General features: G+C 43.1%; 1 protein-coding gene across 1 annotated transcript in view; it reads right to left on the bottom strand.

Annotated features, from left to right (window-relative positions):
• Positions 1-22,183, bottom strand: part of SLC25A36 (solute carrier family 25 member 36) — a 61,865-nt gene extending 39,682 nt beyond the window's left edge. The window contains exon 1 of the mRNA XM_024202868.3: positions 21,934-22,183. Coding sequence (XP_024058636.2) covers positions 21,934-21,974 — 41 coding nt within the window. The 5' untranslated portion in view covers positions 21,975-22,183. The remainder of the gene's footprint in view (positions 1-21,933) is intronic.
• Between the last annotated feature and the right edge of the window lie 504 nt (positions 22,184-22,687).

Raw genomic sequence — 22,687 nt, forward strand, 5'->3', positions numbered from 1 at the left:
CATAGAAAAGTTAAAATAGCCTAGGGCAGTGGTTTTTAACCTTTTTTCATTTGTGGGCCCCTAAAATTTGGAATGGAGATGTGGACCCCTTTGGGAATCTTAGACAGTCTGCGGACCCCCAGTGGTCCACGGACCACAGGTTGAAAACCACTGGCCTAGGGAAGTACAACAGAATATTAGTTTACTAAATTAACTTCACATATCTTCATTTGGTAGTGAAAGTAATTCTAAAACTAAAACTTCTTATTTACAACCATACAAATATATACACATTAACAGACCTGTTCTATCCTAGCTCTTATGTTCGCTTTTCATAATTAGATTTCAAAGCGCTTTACAAAGGAGGTGCAATTTATTTTGCACCGACTCTCTACTTCATGCCATTTGGAACATTTTCCATCCATAGTCTGAATACATTTTAAATGCTACAGCATGTTAACTAACATGTTGTCTTTACGCAAAGCGATATACAATCAAGTTATCAAGAATATATGAAACTGCTGCTTTTACCGTGTTAAAAAAAGACTTATACAGTTAATGCCTGAATTGTTTTTTCCATTTGTGGTATGTACACAACATTAGCTAGGGCAAAGTATTAGAATACTAAAGATACAATGTTCATTACAGTCATAGTAATAAATTTATTTCTAACACTGGCTTCAGATTCACGTTGCCAGGACAAAGGAATGAGTACTTATGCTTTCTATCCCATAGATTTTTTGCTTGCTGGGTACTTTCAATTTGTAAGGAAAAGAAACATAGCGTTTTCTTGGATGCAGGAGAAGAGGGGCATAATATTAAGATGCAAATGAGTAAAAGAACAGGGCTATACTTTCAGGGAGCAAATGTTTTTCAGGTCCAAGGTCTGGGATTTGCTTTGCTAAATAGTGGCCCGGGTTCAAACACAGATTCATTACCTTATCAACCACAAAGGCTACCTATGAATATTATTCACCAATAGAAAACTAAGCTGGTAATACAGCATTTGATTCCACACTGGTTGGTCCTTAAGATACCAAATATTAAAAAAAAAATAAAAAAAAAAAAAAAAAAATCACACTAATCAGAAGCCATCTTGATCTCTCCCACACAAACTTCATTCCAGCCTGGTTTTACTGTTGGTTATTTCACAAATTTAGAGCATGCACCAGGGCTGTACACCAGGCATTGTCAGACTTTCCTTTTGTGGATCACATTAGGAGACTGTCTTCTGAATCCCTTCCCCTCTCATCAACAATCATATGGAGGACCCCTGTCCCATTTGTCACCACATAACTTCCCTGTGTGAACTACAGAAGTTGTTTACATGTAGAAATAGTATTAGGAAAATATTGAATATATTTGTAGCTAATACTACTTCTACATGTAAACAATTTCTGTAGTTCACATGCGGATGTTATGTGATGACATCTGAAAGTCTGGCAGCCTTTCCTCCAAACAGTATTAAGCACTACTCGCTATCCCTGGGACTTTGTAAGGCTGCTATAGTGATTTTAATGTTTGGATGCCACCTACTTCATACTATTTTTGCCCAATCTTTTTGTTAACTATGTAAAACTTTCACAGTTTTACAAGATTGGAGAAATTATTTGTCTTTTCACTGCTTAATCAATTAAAAATCTGGAAAAGTGGTAAATTTGAAAATCTGTGCCAGCCCCCACCCCCAACCAAAGGTTAGCTGTAAAACATCCTGTCTTGCCTTTTAAAATTTGTGCAGTGATTTTTAACAAGGTTTTCAAAAATACCTTGCAGTACACATTTGAAGTAAGGTTTTTTAAAAAGATTTTTCCCAAAAAGTTAAAGTTGCAGGCTTTAGAAAATTCAAAACTACAAAGGATTCTTTATTGTTACTATGAACTTTATCAAGTTCAAGTAATTAATCTGTGAAGGTTTCAGTAATTTAAATTAGGAACTAGTACACATATTTGTTCAAATAAGTTTAGACTATGTTGATTCAATTTTTTTTTTAATTATTTGCTGAAGGGGAAAAGAAATTAAATGGAATTAAATTTGGTATTCAAAGCACCTGCCTAGAAAATCTTTTACCCCCCGTTTAAATAATCTATTCCAGTGGTTCTCAAGCAGGGGTACATGTACCCCTGGGGGTACGTAGAGGTCTTCCAGGGGGGTACATCAACTCATCTAGCTATTTGCCTGGTTTTACAACAGGCTACATAAAAAGCACTAGCAAACTCAGTACAAAATAAAATTTCACACAAACATTTTTATACTGTTCTATATTCTATATCAGTGGTTCTCAAACTGTGGGCAAGTTTGTTTTAATAGGTCGCCAGGCCCAAGCCCAAGCCCTGCTGCATGGGGCTGAAGCCAAAGCCCAAGTTTTTAAGTGAGGTGAAACTGAGGAAATGCTAGACAAATCAGACTCCTGAAAGAAATACAGTAGTCTGGAAAGGTTGAGAACCACTGATCTATTAAGTTATTTTCAAAATAAGGGGAAAAAACAAATATAGCTATTTCAATATTTAGGTATTGTGGTTTGAGGTTTTTTTTTTTTTTTTTAAGCAATATACAGCAAAAGTGCCTCTTTTTAGATTAAGTGGAATTGTGCAGGCAAATCATTTAAATGCAGAGTAGGTGAATGTTTTTAGAAATTTAGAAGTGGGTACAGGAAAGGGGAACAGACAAGAACTATTACAGTGAATTATTTTAAGAGACTTTTTGAATTTTACTCATTAATGAGACAGATATAAATATTTTCTCCTCTCAGTTACATGGATGTAGGATAAAAAAATTGTAGATTGCCTCATTTCTAAAATTATAGCATATATGATGAATGCTTGGCATAATAAACTCATATAACCTATGCTATAGTCTGCAGTGTAGATTTTTAAACACTCTGCATATGAATTATTGCTGATGCAGGGCATGCTATTCTTTATCAGTCAAAGAACTATACAACCGTTAAGTCTCAGCACCATTAGGAGAGATGCAAGTATTAACTTCTATAGACAGGGAAATTGAGGCATGGAGGTATTGGGTGAAGAGCCAAGATCATACCAGAAGTACATGACACAGCTAGAAACAGAGCAGTGATTTCTTGACTCACAGGCTGTGCTTTAGTCACAAGACTATCCTCTCCCTCTCTCTTTAGTCCTGTTGAATAGGAGGAGGATCTTTGAACTGAAAACTTCTATTTTGCATCACATTAAGAGTTCTCCTCCACAGCTGCCAACATATGTTAGGATGGTTGTGTACACAAAAGTACATAACAAAGAGGTCTGTATGTCTTATGAAAGCTACAAGTAAACAGCAACTGTGTACAATTTTCTTTGTACAAGCACTAACACTCTTAGTATACAGATGTGCCAGCTGCACTGATAAAATAAGCTAATGGCATGTTAAAGAGGTCTCAATACACATTCACAGAAAAGATTCATTCCCATCACCATCTCTCATCTTAAGGTACAAATACATTTAAAAAGGAAACACACAAAGTTAAGGCTAAAATCATCACCTCATTCTTTGGCTGGTGTTAGAGGTGATTTGAGGCCACCTGAAAGTGACCCTTGTTAGTAACATGCTATTTGATACCATAATGCAAGCTGTGACACGGATATCCAACAAGACACTTAGAGATGGAGTTTCAGCCATTGCTTTCAATTAAAAAAATCAGACACATTTCTTTCATTAGGGCTTACATTTGGTGTCCTTATTTCCACCCGTTCCCCACTTACTCTGCGTGGGATAATTTTGTAGAGTTCAAAATGAACTCTCTTTGGGCTTGATTCTTGCAGCATTTCCATTTCCCTCCAGCAACACCTGAACCAGTGTGAACCATGTTTCACTATATTAAGAAAAAAAAAGTACCAGTACAGCTCATCTGTTCGGATTATAATATTTCATTTAACCACCTGCTTACAGTAGCTGAGAGTACAGGTATATGGAGATAAGAAGCTCACTTCCTATGCATATGCTACTCCTGACAGAATTCTGCACCCCCACAATTCATATGGCCTGCATATTTCTGTGCCCCCCGCAGAGAAAAGTGCAAAAGAAATCTGCAGTGGGACATGTGCCTCTTCCCTGGCAGCCCAGGCACCCTCAAAAATGCAAGTCACTGTGGGGGGCTGGGCATGCATGTGTGCCTCCGGGGAGACCTTGATCACAGTCAGAGGGCGAGGCTGGGCATGCGTGCCTGCCAACAAGTGCGAGAGAGACTCTGTCCCTCTCGCTTGCTACTGTGGCTCGCCGGGGGCATGGAGGGGTAGGTTTTTTTATTATGCACAAGGAAAGCTCTTTCTCCCAGGCAGAAATGTAGCAGCCTGCCTGCTTAGTAACATTGTTAATGTTCCTATTGTTAACTGTTCCCATTCTCAGTCAATTCCTGCAGGAGCACAAAACCTGTAAGAGTTTTAAGGCCTCTACATTGCCAGAGTGACGTAAAGCCTTATAAATGACAGTTCAGGAATCAGTGAGGAATATCTATGTGCTTTCTCACTTTTCTCCTGTGAGAAAGTGGCACATTGGAGTTAGATTACAGCTCAGGATTTATTTTACTTACATATTATAAAGAAGGGGAAAAAAAGAAAAAGACTGAGGGCAAATAAAACATTTACCAAGCAGTCAATAAAATGTCAGGACAATCAAAACCAAGCACTTACCAAAGTACCCCGCCAGGCCCAGGACAATGATTAGCAAAACTGTATGCCTTTTATGTGTGAAAGTCTGAGCAATTTAAAATGACATTCTACTTGGGGGAGGGCGGCAGTTTGGTGATCTGTAATGTAATTTAAATCAAATTCCAGGATTATAATTCGATTGCAAGGTATTAGTTACCTAGTGTTTGTAACTTAACTTTCATGTGTTTAGGAAATGCTGAATAGTTACTGTGACTTTTTTCTGTATTGTAGTTTAAATAAAATTACCAAAACAATTGAAACTGGTGTGATTATACTGCATTATTTTGACAAATAGAATATGCAGAATTTTGCAGAATTTTTAATTTTTTGACACAGAATCCCCCCAGGAGTAATATGCCTGCTGTCAACAACTGGTCACCAAATGTATGGAGACCGTAGCAGACACTGTTTAATGACACATACTACAGCCTTATTAAAAATGTAAGTATAAGCAGAAAGAATATGTACTAATGGGTAGGTACAATTGACAGTGGAAAGCCAACCACTACAGTAGCCCTTTATGCTTTGGATACTCTTTCCCTACTTTTTGCTCTGCCATCAAAGCAGTGATTTTATGTACACCACGGGTTTTCCCTTGGCACAGGACTCTTACTCCAGCTGGTAGTTCAAAAGGCTATTTTAAGGTAAAAAGTTACATTAACACAATGGTCCTTGTGTAGTTACCAGTACCTTATGTCTCCCCCGCCCTCTTCATCATTTAGCTTGTTTACTTTTTGTATTTCATTTAGCTTCGGTGATGGGAAGAGACTAACCTATTTTCATTTCTCACACACTAGCACAACGTTCTAATCTCTCAATTGCAAGGGAACATTTGCACCCCAACAAAATCACTACTTCCAGGGAAAAATAAAAGCAAACAAATAAATAAATAAATAAAAATTGTGAAAAATATTTATTTTAGTATTTTTAAACAAAACAAAAAAACACAACCACCACACACAATCAACCTCTCTAGAATTTGCATGTAGCCTGCCAGATTAGAGAATGGTGTAGGGAGGGGAAGGTTCAATAGAGATTTTGTAATAATGCATCAGCTGTTTACTTGTCTGGCTAGAAGGAAAATTCCCAAACATTGAGGAACTGAATACTATGCAGTGATTAACTGTAGTCACAAGACTTACTGAACTGGCACTGAAACACTAAGTGAAGCCCTGATCTTGAAAAGGAATGTATTGTAAAAAAATATATAAAATAAAAATTGAATTTTAACTTGAATCGTTAGTACTGACAAAAATCAATCTGTGCATGTCCCTCCACTGCGATTCAATAGACAGAATCTGTGGGTAAAGAACTAAAATATCAGACACGCTGCTAAACATAAAGTTCCTTGTATGTCTATACGGGTTATTTACAAATAGGTCAGTAACTGACAGTAGCATAAACGAGACCAAAGTGCATTTTAATAGGAAACACGTGTTATCCCTGTGTATCAGTCAATTCCTAATATTAGTCTTCAATATTTGTTGCACACACAGTTTATTTAGTAAGACTGACACCAAAAATACATAGAAAGAAACACCCACTTCTTTGTGTCCATAATTCTGGCACACCATTAATAGATGGCCAAACTATTACAGTTTACTAAAAAGAGATTCTGTAACCCAGTGTTACTCAGGCTGAGGCTCACAAGCATCTCTTTAAGGCAGGGGTAGGCAACCTATGGCACTCGAGCTGATTTTCAGTGGCACTCACACTGCCCGGGTCCTGGCCACCGGTCTGGGGGGCTCTGCATTTTAATTTAATTTTAAATGAAGCTTCTTAAACATTTTAAAAACCTTATTTACTTTACATACAACAACAGTTTAGTTATATATTATACACTTATAGAAAGAGACCTTCTAAAAATGTTAAAATGTATTACTGGCACGCGAAACCTTAAATTAGAGTGAATAAATGAAGACTCGGCACACCACTTCTGAAAGGTTGCCGACCCCTGCTTTAAGGTATCTCCTGTGGCTCTTTGCAGCACATGATATTAAAACACTATGCAATTTAATTAATAATCTAAGTTAACAACCAATCAGGACACTTTTACTATGTTATTAACCAATTGTAGTTGATAAAATCATAGAATCATAGGACTGGACGGGACCTTGAGAGGTTATCTAGTCCACTCTCCTGCACTCAAGACAGGACTGAGTATTATCTAGACATTCCTGACAGGAGTTTGTCTAACCTGCTCTTAAAAATCTCCAATGATGGAGATTCCATAACTTCCCTAGGCAATTTATTCCAGTGCTTAACCACTCTGACAGTTAGGAAGTTTTTCCTCATGTCCAACCTAAATCTCCCTTGCTGCAATTTAAGACCATTGCTTCTTGTCCTAGTCTCAGAGTTTAAGAAAACTTCCTTGTAACAACCTTTTACGTACTTGAAAACTGTTATATCCCCCCTCAGTTTTCTCTTTACCAGACTAAACAAACCCAATTTTTTTCAATCTTCCCTCATAGGTCATGTTTCCTAGACCTTTAATCACTTTTGTTGCTCTTCTCTGGACTCTCTCCAATTTGTCCACATCCTTCCTGAAATGTGGCACCCAGAATTGGACAAAATACTCCAGTTGAGGCCTAATCAGCGTAGAGTAGAGCAGAAGAATTACTTCTCATGTCTTATTTACAGCACTCCTGCTAATACATCCCAGAAGGATGTTTGCTTTTTTTGCAACAGTGTTACACTGTTGACCCATATTTAGTTTGTGATCCACTATGACCCCCCAGATCCCTTTCTGCAATACACCTTCCTAGACAGTCATTTCCCATTTTGCATGTGTGCAATTAATTGTTCCTTCTTAAATGGAGTACTTTGTATTTGTCCTTATTGAATTTCAATCTATTTACTGCAGATAATTTCTCCAGTTTGTCCAGTTCATTTTGAATTTTAATCGTATCCTCCAAAGCACTTGCGACCCCTCCCAGCTTGGTATCATCCGCAAACTTTATAAGTGTACTCTCTATGCCATTATCTAAATCACTGATGAAGATATTGAACAGTACCGGACCCACAACTCATTCCTGCGGGACCCCACTGAAAACTACTTTCTGGGAACCACTTTCTAACTAGTTTTGCACCCACCTTAATGTAGCTCGATCTAGGTTGCATTTCCCTAGTTTGTTTATGAGAAGGTCGTGTAAGACAGTATCAAGAGCTTTACTAAAGTCAAGATATACCACGTCTACCACTTCCCCCCCCATCCACAAGACTTGCTACCCTGTCAAAGAAAGCTACCAGGTTGGTTTGACACGATTTGTTCTTGACAAATCCATGCTGACTGTTACTTATCACCTTATCTTCTAGATCAGTGGTCTCCAAACTTTTTTGATCGTGCACCCCTATCAGTAAAAAATTTTTGAGCATGCACCCCCTGCCGCGCCGAAGAAAAAAAAAATGCACTCCTCCTGCCGCGCACCCTCTTTGGAGACCACTGTTCTAGATGTTTGCAAACTGATTGCTTAATTATTTGCTCCATTATCTTTCCCGGTACAGAAGTTAAGCTGACTGGTCTGTAATTTCCTAGGTTGTCCTTATTTCCCTTTTTATAGATGGGCAAATATAGTGCCATCTTCCAATCCTCTGGAATCTCTCCCATCTTCCATGACTTTTCAAAGATAATCGCTAATGGTTCAGATATCTCCTCAGGTCAGCTCCTTGAGTATTCTAGGATGCATTTCATCGGGCCCTGGTGACATCTAATATGTCTAAGAGATTTTTAACTTCTTTCCCTATTTTAGCTTCTTCTGATCCTACCTCATTTTCACTGGTATTCAGTATATCAGATGTCCAATCACCACCAACCGTCTTGGTGAAAACCGAAACAAAGAAGTCATGAAGCACTTCTGCCATTTCCACATTTTCTGCTATTGTTTTTCCCCTCCTCATTGAGTAACGGGCCCACCCTCTTGATCTTCCTCTTGCGTCTAATGTATTTGTAGAAAGTTTTCTTGTTACCCTTTATGTCTCTAGCTGGTTTGATCTCATTTTGTGACTTGGCCTTTCTAATTTTGTCCCTAATAATAATATCTGCTCAGCCATTTCACGGTGAGAATAATATTACTAGTATTTATCAATTACAATTGGTTAACAACATAGTAAAAGTATCCTGATTTTTCTATATAAAAAAAATGAATTCACACCATTGTGGCTTTTTTGGGTAATGCTGATTGCTAATTTGGCTCCTGAACCACTGAGGTCTGAGTATCACTACTATAACTTTCACCAAAGCTTCCTCTATAACAGTGGTTCTCAAACTTTTGTATTGGTGACCTCTTTCACATAGCAAGCCTCTGAGAGCGACCCCCCTTGAAATATTAAAAACACTTTTTTGTATACCACATATACTTGTTCATAAGCCGAATTTTTTTTAGTAAAAAAGGGAAGCACCAGAGAAGAGGGTCGGCTTATGAATGGTATAGGGAGGGAGAGGTGGGACACAGCCCCTCCCCCCAACAGAGGGTGCAAGGATAGGCAGCACAGCCAGCACAGCCAGAAGGGAAGAGGCGTGGCCAGAGTCTCTCTGCTTCTGGCCACACTGCTCTGCCCCCAGCCTCCGAAGCAGCTGCAGCTCCGGGGCTAGCAGGCTGCAGCCGTGCCGATCGGCCCTGCCCCCCAGAACAGGGTGTGGCCGCGCTGCCCAGTCCGCCGGAGCACACTGCGCCCGTGCCGCCTGGCCCAGCCTGCTGGAACATGCTGCGGCCACGCCGCCCAACCTGCTGGATCAGCTCCAGCCAGGCCAGAGATATGGCCCTCCCCAGATAAGGTGGGAAGGGAAGGGATGGGGAGAGTGTGGGGGTCCAGGGCTATGGGTGGGGTCATGTGGGGGAGTGGTCCTGACCCCCCGTTTCTCCCCCCCAAAAAAATTTCCCCACCAGTTGCTGTCCCGGACCGTCACTTTGTTTACTTAGGTTTACCTCCATGCCTACAGACGCTCGAGGTAAACAAACCATTTCGGCCTGCCAGCGGCTTATCCTGATGACCCGAGAGCCAAAGTTTGCTGACTACTGATTTATAGGGTCAGCTTATGAACGGGTCATAAAAATTTTCCATTTTTACTTATCCATCTTGTGGGGGTCAGCTTATGAATGAACCGGCTTTTTAACACCATTATAAATGCTGGAGGCAAAACAGGGTTTGGGGTGGAGGCTGACAGCTCGCGACCCCCCATGTAATAACCTCACGACCCCCAGTTTGAGAACCTCTGCTCTATAACTTCATCATTCCCCTCCCCAAACCTTCCCCATAGACTTAACTTCTTTTTGAGGGGATGGGAGTGGAGGCTTTTTGTTTTGTTTTTTTAAACACAAATCATAAGTTATGATTTAGATAGCTAATATGAAAATAAAGAGATACACTTACTTCTCTGTAACAGAACAGTCAGTATTTTGTTAATTATTTCAAGGCCTGATCCTGCAAACACTCATGCCTGTAATTTTACTCCAGTCAAAAGTCCCAGTGACTGTGACACAGGTGAGTAAAGCTGCTCGTGTGTAACTTTTTGAAGGGATCAGGTACTAGTTCAGAACCTTACCAACATGTCACAATGCAAATCAAAACCAATGGTTTCTAATTAGAGAGTTTAACACATACACCCCCAATCTAAAAGCTGCTTTGCATTGGCTGAACCTAGCGTTCACACAGAGCAATTCACAAGATTAAGGCCTAAATCTGGCAGGTATTTTTAAATGTATATTTATCACAAGCCTTATCAGCTTTAGCAAGTGTTGTGTGGCATGTTCCTCTTATAGACTATAACTTTGCCTCTGATTAGTAATTTTGTGTTATATCTTGGCTTCTGAACCACAATTTGATCTGCACAAGTGGACTCCTGTGCCCACAGAGAGCCCCGATGATTTAAGGACTGCACAATTGGCACCTTGCTGTAAATTCACTGAAGCTCAAGACAAAAACTGATAGGAAGATATTTAAAATAAATAAGTAAAAAATGATGAAAGACTATCACTATTCTTCCTAATATACAAATTATGGCCATAAACCTGCAAATTATGGGGCACAGGCAGACTCCTGAGACGAAGAGAAGCTCCTCTGTCCATACACTGTAATTTGTAGGACTGAGGCCTAGATTTTACAAAACAAACTAGAGGTAATCAATTAGGTATACTTATAACAAGAACAAAACAAGTAATTGTCACTTTTCCAGCCTGTTTCTGCTAAGTTTCAACACAGGAGATGTATCCATCTTTTCTAAACTGTGGTTCTACTCTAAAAAAAGGAGTGTGTAAAAATGGCACCTTCATGACAACAGATCTAATCCCTGTGTGCATTCAAAGGGCTATCCGCTTACTTTAGTAACAAAAAATGAGTATGGCTTTGTTTGTGTTTTTAATTATCATTAGCACCACAAAACCAGGACAGTTAAGACAGTGACAATCTCAATAAAGGTAATGAAGTTGCATAGAAGTAGTTGAGGGCCTAATTTGTCCCGCAGCTACTTTATTACCCATGATGTGCAAGAAGGAAAAAAAAAAAAACTAGCTTGATTTTCAGATCGCAGGTTGAGTTTGTAGAGCCAGCAGCTAAAGAAGATGCCTTTTTACTTGCAAAACTACTACATTTGATAAGGAATAACTGGCCTTGTCTACTTTACCTTTTTTTTTTAAATCTCCCACTATGTGCTACCACTAGTGGACCTGCACCCAATGTATACAGGATATTGGCGTTTCAACCACTGTGCCATCCAGATATGCCCCAAGCAGGATTAGCACTTCCACTGCTGCATTGAAGATAGAGCTACAGGCCTAGGACTAGAGTGCAAACAAGGCCAGAAAGACAGACACTGACCCATACTATGCCATTTTTAGAGTCACTTTTCAGAGCAGCATTGTACTTTAAACAGTAGATTTGAAATCTAGTAAAAAAAGGATGAAAAATCGCTTAAAATAATCACACAATCACAAGTCCACCTGACCATTTTGCAATTTTACTATCATTTACCTATTTTCTAAAATCTCCTTCTCCCTTAGAATATATGAAAAACCCACAAAAACAAAGGAACTGACTGACTGCACAAGGGAAAGTGACTAAACACAAAGTGCTGTCAAAAGAACACAGTAAATAAACTAGATTTTTTCCCTAATCTTTTTTTCAGCTATTGAACTCTTAAGCCCCGATTCTCTAAACAGTTTCATGCACGTCAATTATAAATACACGAGGAGTTGCGTTAATGTGAATGGGATTAGTCACATGCTTAAAGCTAGCATGTGCATGGAAGTGTTCTCAGGAGTAGGGCCTTGGGTGTTACTTGGGACAGCAATAGGTAAACAATTTTCAGACCAAAAAAAGATTTTTGAAGTCGATGGGAGCTACTAGTTCAGAATAGGGTTGCCAACTTTCTACTCCCATAAAACCAAACACCCTTGCCCTGCCCTTGAGGCCCTACCCCTTTTATGAAGCCCTGCCCCCCGCTCACTCCATCCCACCCTCCCTCTGTCACTCGCTCTCCCCACCCTCACTCACTTGCTCATTTTCACTGGGCTGGCTCAGGGGTCTGGGGTGTGGGAGGGGATGAGGGCTCTGGGATGGAGCCAGAAATGAGGGGTTCAGGGTGCGGGAGGAGGCTCCGGCTGGGGGAGTGGCCAGGGATGAGGGATTTGGGGTGCAGGAGGAGGCTCCAGGCTAGGGGGTGGAGCCAAGGAGTTTGGAGTATGTGAGGGGGCTCTGGGCTGAGACAGGGGGTTGGGGTGTGGGAGGGGGTATGGGCTCTGGACTGGGGGTGCGGGTTCTGGGGTGGGGCCAGAAATGAGGGGTTCAGGGTGCAGGAGGGGGCTCCAGCTGGGGGTGCAGACTCTGGGGTGCGGCTGGGGATAAGGGATTTGGGGTACAGGAGGGTGCTCCAGGCTGGAACCGAGGGGTTCAGAGGGTGGGAGGAGGATCAGGGCTGGGGCAGAGGGTTGGGGTGTGGGGGGGTTAGGGCTCTAGCTGGGGGTGTGGACTCTGTGGTGGGCTGGGGATGAGGGGTTTGGGGGTGCAGAAGAGTGCTCCAGACTGGGATCAAGGGGTTTGGAATGTGGGAGGGGGATCAGGGCTGAGGCGGGGGTTGGGGCATGGGAGGGGGTCAGGGGTGCAGGCTCTGGGCGGCGCTTTCCTCAAGCAGCTCCTGGAAGCATCATCATCATCAGCAGCAGCAGCAGCATGTCCCCCCTCCCACCCGGCTCCTACGCAGAGGCGCAGCCAGGCCGCTGTGTGCGCTGCCCCGCAGCTCTCATTGGCCATGGTTCCCGGCCAATGGGAGCTGCGGAGCTGGCGCTTGGGGCTTGGGCAGCGTGCAAAGCCCCCTGGCTGCCCCTACATGTCGGAGCCGGAGAGGGGACATGCCTCTGCTTCCAGGACGCACGCAGAGCCATACCAGGCAGGGAGCCTGCCTTAGCCCTGCTCCGCCGCCGACCGGACCTTTAACGGCCAGGGTCCCTTTTCAACCAGGTGTTCCAGTCAGAAAATGGACACCTGGCACCCTAGTTAAGAACAGCAAAGCATCCAGGGAATGCACTTGACCCACAAAATACAGCAAGGGATCTAACAATATTAGCAAGCAGAAAGGCTCATTATGCAGCTGTTCAGGTTTTACTGGTTTATTTAAAAAGCTCAAAACTTAATTTTTGTATTAAAAAAAAAATGACACAAAGCCAACACCTTCTTTTAAAAACCTAAGACCAAAAGGAATATTTCCACTGCTTAAAAATAAAATCCCAATGAAATGAATTTAAAAAAAAATTCTGATCGTGTTGCACTGTTTGAGTTTCAAACTAAGAATCTGGCAGTGACACTGAACTGATTTTCATTATCCAAGTTGAGAGAACTGCAAAAACACGAAAAGAAAACAATTTATGTGTTACTCTTTATGCTTGGTTTTTGGAGTTTCTATTACTAACAGAAGTAAATAAATTTGTTTATAACTTCATCTTTATGTTGACAGTGGCCCTTTAAATAACATCAGCTTTCTAATAGAAAATTCTAGATATGCCACAATTCTCAAAATATCATTAGCTATTTTTACCACGGGCACAGAAGTTCAAAGTAGCAACACTCAATTCATGGAGCAAATTACACAGTCTCAATTTTAAACAAACATTGGGTTTTTCTGAGAGGATTATTTGGGCAAAAGAGGAAGGGGAAGCTGCAGGAGGGAAGGCATTGGGGTGGCCTAGGAAAGGAAGAGGATCAGGACTAAATCTGAAATATATCGAAGTATACTAATTTGTGCCAAGAGTCTTAAGTTTGGGAAAGTGAGTTTGGTCCAGTGGTTAGGACAACTGAAGTAAAGCTGACAGTATTTTTTGCCTTATTGTTATGAATTACCTACCAATAGTCTAATTATACAGGCCCTGTACAACTTAAAAAAACAAACACACACCTAAATTAGCTACCAGTTAACATCTTAAACTGAACACAGGAAACTATCAGTGCATGAATCCTCCCTTTCAGACACTAACACTGTTAATCTGTACAGTGTACCTTCATCCTACGAATTATAAAGACTTAACTCTGTTTCAGTATTTTGCAGAGATTCACTAAAAACTACAAGCAGACAAACAGCTGCATAACTTCAGTTATTTTTAGGATTCCAAAGATTTCTGGTTAGCTGTACAGATTGCAGAATGCCCTTGAGACTATTGTTGCAGCACGTTTACCTATTCAGGAGAAAGGTCAACTTGCTGCAGGGAACCAAAGAGCTTAAAAAAAAAAAAAGTGAAAGTCAAGAAACTGCACAGCTCAGCCACACATGCAAAGAAATTTCCAACCTCCTATGTAGTAATGTAATTATCCTTGACTGGTCCCTGAGAACACACAGCCTGAGTTCCTACTGTTTTAAGGATAAACTCAGTCTGTACAACCCCAAGGCCCTCGGCATTTCTGGAACAGAAAGGAAGTCACTCCAACACAGATGCTAGTTACTAAACTAATTTTCATTTGTGACTCTCCAATTTCTAGTACCCCTTCCCGCCCCACAAATTCCAAAGTCAATTACTAAGATTCCCCCCCCCATGAATTCCAAAACCAATCACTAAGGTGCATCATTCTTTTCTGTATAGATATTTTTTTTTAATGATTCCTGCTACAAACCTTTTCACAGAAGGTCCTATAATCAATAGATTTATTTAATGTACATGCTTGGACTGGACTAAAATATTAATCTAGATGCTATCCAATACAGAGATCCATTAACATGATTCTCCAATCTTAAAATTTTAAATCTTCTGTACCTTCCCCTTCCTGGCCTGGGTTAATATGCCCGATCTAGTACCCATCACCAGACTACATGGGAATACAAACGCATGGACTCAACCAGAAGTCAGAAGACAGAGGGCCCATGCTAACCCCTGGTTAATTGTGTAGTTCTTAAAAAAAGAGTTCTAAGAAGTGCAACCAAGCAATTCTTCAGGTGACTGGAAATCTAGCATAAGGCACTGATCCTAGATCAAGATCCAGTAGTGAAGATTTCTAATCCCCAATGCAAGGTGCTTGAAGTTAGTGGGACTCTGCATGGGCACATGGATTTGTGGTTGTGGATCCTGATGCATGGCTAGAATATAGTACTAATATAATAATATAGTATTAATATAGTACTTTGGCTGTGTTGAAAGTGAGCAATATCAGTGATTGCACAAGCATAATGCAACACCTACCCAGGCTTGACAGTATATCTAAAAGTATAAATCCTTTTAATCAACTTTTGGTGCTTCTGATGTAGAATATTAAAAAGAGCTTCTGATTAAGTGTGGTAAACTGGGTGAAAGCAGAAAATATGTGTTTTAATATGGCTAAATGTCAATGTATACACCTAGGAACAGACTGTAGGCCATATTGACATCATGGGGAACTCTGTCCTGGGAAACAGGGACTCTGAAAAAGATTTGGGGGTCATGACGGATAATCTTCTGAACATGAGCTCCCAGTGCAACACTGTGGCCAAAACAGCTAATGTAATCCTTCGATGCATAAACAGGGGAATCTTGAGTAGGAGTAGAGAGGTTATTTTACTTCTGTATTCAGCATTGGTATGACCACTGCTGGAATTCTGTATCAAATTCTGGTGCCCACAATTCAAGAAAGATGTTGATAAATTGGAGACGGTTCAGAGAAGAGCCACAAGAAAGATTAAAGGACTAGAAACCATGCTTTATAATGACAGACTCAAAGAGCTCAATCTATTTATCTTAGCAAAGAGAAGGTTAAGGAGTGACTTGATTACAGTCTATAAGTCACTACATGGTAAACAAATATTCATAATAGGCTTTTCAGTCTAACAGAAAAAGGTATAACATGATCCAATGGCTGGAAGTTGAATCTAGACAGATTCAGACTGGAAATAAGGCATAAATTTTTAACAGTGAGAGTAATAAACCTTTGGAACAACTTACGAAGGATCATGGTGGAGTCTCCATTGCTGGCAATTTTTAAATCAAGATTGGATGTTTTTGTAAGAGATCTGTTGTAGGAATTATTTCGGGGAAGTTCTATTTTGGATCAGACAAGATGATCCCAATGGTCCCTTCTGGCCTTGGAATCTATCAATCTATGAATTATGGTTCTACTGTGTAACTTATTTTGCAATAAAAAAAGTCTGAATACTGGTATTTCAGTATACAGATAGTAAAGCAAGGATTCATAAAGTGGCCAAAAGCATTTGCTATTTAAAACAATACTTCCTTGCAAGTTATTACTGATTAAAATTGCTTATCTTTTTTAAGACCAGATGTTACAATAGCAGAAAAATGATTTGCAAAGTTCTCTGTTACCAAATGAACAAAATGCAAAGTTCTTGTTTTAATAACACCTTTGAATCTCCTACTCATCTGTCTTCTACACATCAAAATGAGCCAATGCTTATTTGATGTTTCCCTGCACTATTGACTTTCTAGCTCCAAAAGTGACTTCTACCATATTTTGATACATTTTTGAAAGATTCTCATCTTTGGAAGCTATAGTCGTCTAAAGGGTAAATTTTGCTGTGACACTAGTAATAAAAATTTCACATAACAATAGTGACACTTTCATAAAGCTATTGAGGGAGCAGAAATGTACTGGCAGTCAAATTACTCCAGCAGAAATATGTAGTAAAACTTGAATGTTTACTAGGAAAAAGTTTGTGTTACTTCAATATACACAGGGTATTTCAATGGACCTAATCCCATGTAAGAAGAGGTACCTAATTGTTTATTATTTTTAGATAGCTGAATATTATTTCTATTTTAGGTTGGATGTCATAAAACACTGATAATAGTTACCATCATCTTTACTTGCTTATTTTTCATAAAATGAAACTGCCAAAGTAAAATGGCTTTAATATTTAAAAACAGTAAACAGGTTGTAGTTGTTACATAATTTTTCAAAGTTCAGTATGCTACAAAATCAATCAAGCCTGCTATAAAGGGAGCTATGTGAGTATGGGGCATGTACATGGGGGTGAGGGTGGGGAGAGGAAGGCAATCAGAAATAGAATGTGGATCCTTTCAACTCTAGTTCTTTAATTTAAAATCCAGACCAACCTGGTAGCAGCCATGAGCAGTTACAATCAGATATTTGTTTGGTGCCTGTTATGAAATGAGCTAGTGATCACAATTCAGTTCTAAGAAGATGTGTCTGCATCATTAAGTCACTACAACTGACTTCTTCAGCGGTAGTCTCAATACAGAGGCCAACAATTAAATGGAAATGAAGACTGAACTGCCCCCTCACCCCTAAAGCTAGTCCCCCTCCCCGCTAAAGCAAGTGATGTTGAAGTTTTCTGTTTTGGTCCCATATCTGGAACATTTCATAAGCATTACATTCACCCCAATAAGATGAATAAAATCCTGTTTTCCTACCTTCCCATATTGTTCCCACCACACACGATTTGAGTAGAGCATTAGATATGGTAACAGTCCTGATATAAAGCAATATTTTAAAGTGCTCTTCTATATTCTTCAGCAAAATCTAAAATAAAGGAATCATTCAAGGAAAGATCACTCTTCATGCTATAAACTAAAGTGACATAGGGGTTTTTCAGTTACCCTAAATAACTTTCACACTGCTAAATGAATGAATATATACTTTTGGTTTTGCTGAGCCAGGATTAGAAATAAATCTGTGGCTAGCACCCAGTGAAAAGATAATATAAGGGGTCTCAGCGCCTTCTGCACAACATAGCCTTTGACTCATTTGAAGGGCCTGGTAGCCAGACCACAAAGTTTACAGATCAGACCTCTTATCAAGGGCAGGGAAATTCATTAGCTGAAGAGATTAATAATCTGCATCTGGCCTTGATTCAGTTTACAGACCTGAACCTTGTGTTTACTCTCAAGCAAGCTTCTCTCACTCCCTTGGCCTTCCTTTTGTAGAGCTGTCAAGTCAAGGTGCTGAGACGAGGGTTCAAAATGTTAGAGGCAGCAGGGACTCTCTCTCTCGTTTTTCTGAAGATTTACAAGGAGCTGAAACCCAGGAGGCGCTGTCCTGGGCCCTGCTGCTGCATTACTTCTCTCCTTCCACTTGTACATCTGGAGGGCAGAAACTGGAAGTAATTGTACCTGCCCAGGCACTGTTACAAGGAAAGTGCTGGGGATCAGACACACATTCTGCTCATTAAGATCCTAGAGTGTCTACTGACACCCAAATCCTATAGTTTGGTTCAGCCTGAATCTGCAATCTCCTATCAGGAGAGACCTGCCCTCCCCCAAGACCATACTCCCAATCATCAAAAACCAGGGCAACTAGATAGACCACCCTCATGATTCTTCACAGAACACAGCTAAGGTATCCTCTCCCAGCTGTACCAGAACACCAAGCCCAAATGACTAACCCTGAGAATCCATTCCCATCTCCTCCTCCCACCTTTGCATCCGTACATATGTACACACAAACACACACAGCTGTACGTACATACACACACATACACGCAGATGTACATACATACACACACACAGCCCAGTTAAGTCACCCTTCTTTTCTATAAGATCTGTCTAGATGAAACTTCTCCTCTCCTCCCCCTTCACCTATACACCAGGTCCCTCTTCCCACCCTAGGAACTGTCTGAAGGCCCTGCAAACAACACTACAATGGACAGGCCATCTAAAGAGGTTCCTCACGTTACAGATCCTGAGAAGATTAAGACAAACCCCTGGCACCCAACTCCTCCAGCAGAACAAGAGTGACGAGATCATTCGCTATGCAAGGATATACAATGATGCAGTAAACAGCTCAAAAACCATCTCAGCCAACAGGCCCTGCTGTCAGCCAAATACATGCTTCTGCATGCAGCACTTCTCCAATCTCTTCTGCCTTTGGGGTAGAGGTAGGTGTGTGCATGACACATTCCTCTCCTGAGAAACATACCATTAAACAAACTATAAAATACCCCAAAGGCCATCTATGCCCCCAAGGCACATCTCCAATTTCCACTAAGAGACCACATAAAAACAGAGAGATTCACCCCCACCATCAGAGCCTCTCTCCCCCGCCAGGCCCCCATACCATGTGGAATATAAGGAGTGGGGGGCTAGAGAGAAAAACTAGTGGCTCCACCTACCCTCCAGCAAAGAGATGCACCAGGCTGTGTCTCTGGCTCATCCTCTCTCATGCTTGGGCCCTGCAGACAGGAGGTGATGGGCGCCTGTGCTCAGCCAGGTCGCTCACTGCTGCTGAGCATGGAGCTGTCCGGCGGCAGAGAAGGCTGCGTCCCGCGTGGAGAGCGAACCCACACCCGCTCCTTCCGGCCACAGATAACGGCAGCCGGGGCTGTTGCTCTTGCTGCGTGCTCCCGCAGCGGCAGCCACAGCAAACCAGGGACCTGGACTTATGAACATGCAGCTGGGCCCAACATCAACAGACACCGTCACTGGCCCCCGGCAGGACGTGACATTGCCGCCCCGCTCCAGCTGGCCCCGTTCACATGACCAGCGCCGCAGCACAGGGAGGGGAGGCTGGAGAGAAGCGGTGCAGAGAGGGGAGTTAACTCAGGCGGCTGGGGGGCGGGGGATCCCCCTACAGCCTCCTCTCCTGCCTCCACATTCAGAAGCGGGAAGGGAAAGGAAAGGGTGGATCACTGCAAGGGGGAGGTGGAGAAAGGGATGCCGTAGGGTGTTCCCTGGGGGAGATTTCTTAGCATAGGTGGGAGAGGGATTTCCGGGAGGGAAGCTGTTATCTAGCAGCAGCGGCGGCTGGTGAGAGAGCATTTCTGTGTCTAGATAATCACAAGCTGTAATGGGGGGGGAGGAGATGATCCTACCTTTGCAGCCTCCTTCCCCCCCGCCCCCCCCTGCGGCTGCAGCCAGAGGCGTGCAGCCGGCAGGGAAAGGTGGGTCCTCTTTCAGGGAAGGGCAGAAGAGTTTCCTCCCCTGGGAGTGCTAAAAAAGGGGGTTTCCCTTCGTGGAGGGGCAGGAGACCCTATGGTCTCTGTTTTGAAGCTCTCAAAGACCCAGGTGGTCTCTGTTTTGTGACAGCTCCTCCCCGGAACGAACAGACGCGGAACTAATGGAGGGACTGAGGGCTGATCCTCGTTCTGCGGGCGTGGGCACTGATGCTGTCCCGGCTCGGCGTCTGGTCCCGGAGAGAGCGGCATAAGACGACGGGGGAGGGGTGGGGGGTAGTAGTGAGCAGGATGCGGAGCTGAGGCAGCCACACCGCGGTGGAGATGGGAAAGGAAAATGCAGCAGGCTCAGGCCACCTTCGCGACCGCCGGTGTGACGACGCGGTAGCCAAGTCCTGAGCAGTAGCCAAGATGGTCACGTTTGCGTGGCAGAAACTACAAGTAGTTGCAAAAGGGGAGGGTCGCTGTTTGTGCCGCTAGGGCCGGAGGACTCCGGGCAGGGGCTGGGTATTGCAGGGAAGGGCTGGGGGGAGCAGAGGGGAATCGACCCGCTTGCAGAATAAACTGGGCCGCCTTACAGGAAAGAGGGAGATGGGAGAAAGTGTTTAACCCTGGTAGCTGCGCAAACAATGCCAGCCTCGGCCCAGGCACCCGCTTGCTCGTCTAAGGGTATGTCTACACTACAGGATTAATCCGAATTTAGATAATTCGAATTTGGGAAACAGGTTGTATAAATTCGATTGTGCGCGGCCACACTAAGCACCTTAATTCGGTTTTTAACCACATTAATTCGGTGGTGTGTGGCCACACTACCCCATTAACTTAAACACAGTAATTCGGTGGTGTGCGGCCACACTAACCCTAATTCGAATTAACAAAATCGATTTAGGCGCTACTCCGCTCGTCGAGGTGGAGTACAGAAATCGATTTTAAGTGCCCTTTAATTCGAATTAACTGGCTCTGTAGTGTGGACGGGTGAAGGGTTAATTCGGATTAACGCAGCTAAATCCGAATTAAAGTCCTAGTGTAGACCAGGCCTAACTATCTCTGCAAGACATTGCCCGAAAGTGCCCGGCTACCTCGCACCATGACAGCCGCGTTCTCCACTGCAAACAGCCCCTGCTTCCATGCAGCCCAGATACCTCCTCCTGAAACGCCGCCGCCACCCCAAGACACCCTTTTACATCCCCGCTCGCCAGTTTCCACCTACAGTGCCCTGAAACCCCATTCCCTCCCTCCAAGCTGCCCCCGAGGTGTCCACGGTCTCCATCCCAACCCTCCCTCCGCATCGCTCATGGCAGCCAGCCAGCTCGTTCACCCCCAAACGCCAACCAAGTCACTCTCCGCCCAAGCATCCCAACGCTTTGCCCACCCTCCCACACGCCATCTCCCCGCTGGAGAGAATTAGTTGAGACACCCCCACCCCCCTCCACACACACCCCCAACCGCCCAGCAGATCATTCCCTAGTCCCTAGATCCTGCAGACACTGCAGTGGCCCCCTCCCATCCACTCTCCAGACAAGTGTGCCTGCTGCCACTACCGCACTCACTGCAATCTCTTCGGCCCTCCACAGTGAGGGCTGTCGAGGCCCAACCACCTATCTCCTCCAAAGAGCAAAGGAGGATTTGCCTCGCCAGCAATCCCACCCCACACAACGGCAGCGGCTGCACCAGACTGCAGATCTGGAAGCCATTTCCCTGGTGGCTGCAGCAATGAGGAGGAGCGAGGAGAGGTGCTGCTTTGCATGTACAGGCCTCGCTGACACCCAGGAACGGGGAAACATCTCGCACAAAGGGGATCTCCCTGAGAAACGCTAGCGAATTGCTTTCCCCTCTACTGCCCCGACCTCCTTCTATTCCTTGACAGGCCCCATTTCCTTCAGACCTCTCCCCTGCCTGATCACTTGCAAAGGGTTTGCACATGCACACGCCAGTGGGGCACGAGGTGAGGCCAGAGTAATAATTAGTGGCTGCACCTACCCTCCAGCAAACAGATGCACCAGGGTGTCTCTCTGGCTCATTCTCTCTCATTCTCGTCCGCTGCAGACGGGAGGGAGGAGGTGATGGGCGCTTCCGCTCTGCTCTCTGCCCGTTCACTCCTCTGGGCGCTGAATGAACAGACACGGAGTCAGAGCTGCTTCCTGCTGAGAGCGAACGTGCCACCAAGCGCCGGGTCCTTCCCTCCTCCCGCGGAGAGAACAGCTGCTGCTGAATCCTCTGGCGACGGCAACCATCCGCAGCAAAGCCAGTGCCCCCACAGGCCTTCGCTTATGAATATGAAACTAGGCCCAACATAAACAGACCCTGCCATTGGCCCACGGGAGGATGTGACATCACCGCCCATGCCCAGCTCCAGCGCCAGCAGGCTCCTTTCACGTGACTCGCAAATTCTTCAATGAAAGAGCTAAGGGTGGTGGGGAGGAGGCTGGGCTGTCTGGAGAGAGCGAGAGAGGAGAAGTGAGGGATGTGTGAGGCTACAGTGTATAACTAATGTACAGCTAGCAGCTTAATGCAATTGCGCAATCCTGTAAAGCAGGGGTTGGCAACCTTTCAGAAGTGGGGTGCCGAGTCTTCATTTATTCACTTTAATTTAAGGTTTCGCGTGCCGGTAATACATTTTAACGTTTTTTAGAAGGTCTCTCTCTATAAATCTATATATAATATAACTAAACTACTGTTAAAAGAACAGGAGTACTTGTGGCACCTTAGAGACTAACAAATTTATTTGAGCATA

The sequence above is a fragment of the Terrapene carolina genome, unplaced genomic scaffold, assembly GCF_002925995.2.
Source record: "Terrapene carolina triunguis isolate 2854851 unplaced genomic scaffold, T_m_triunguis-2.0 Scaffold88, whole genome shotgun sequence".
Classification (NCBI taxonomy): Eukaryota; Metazoa; Chordata; order Testudines; family Emydidae; genus Terrapene; species Terrapene triunguis.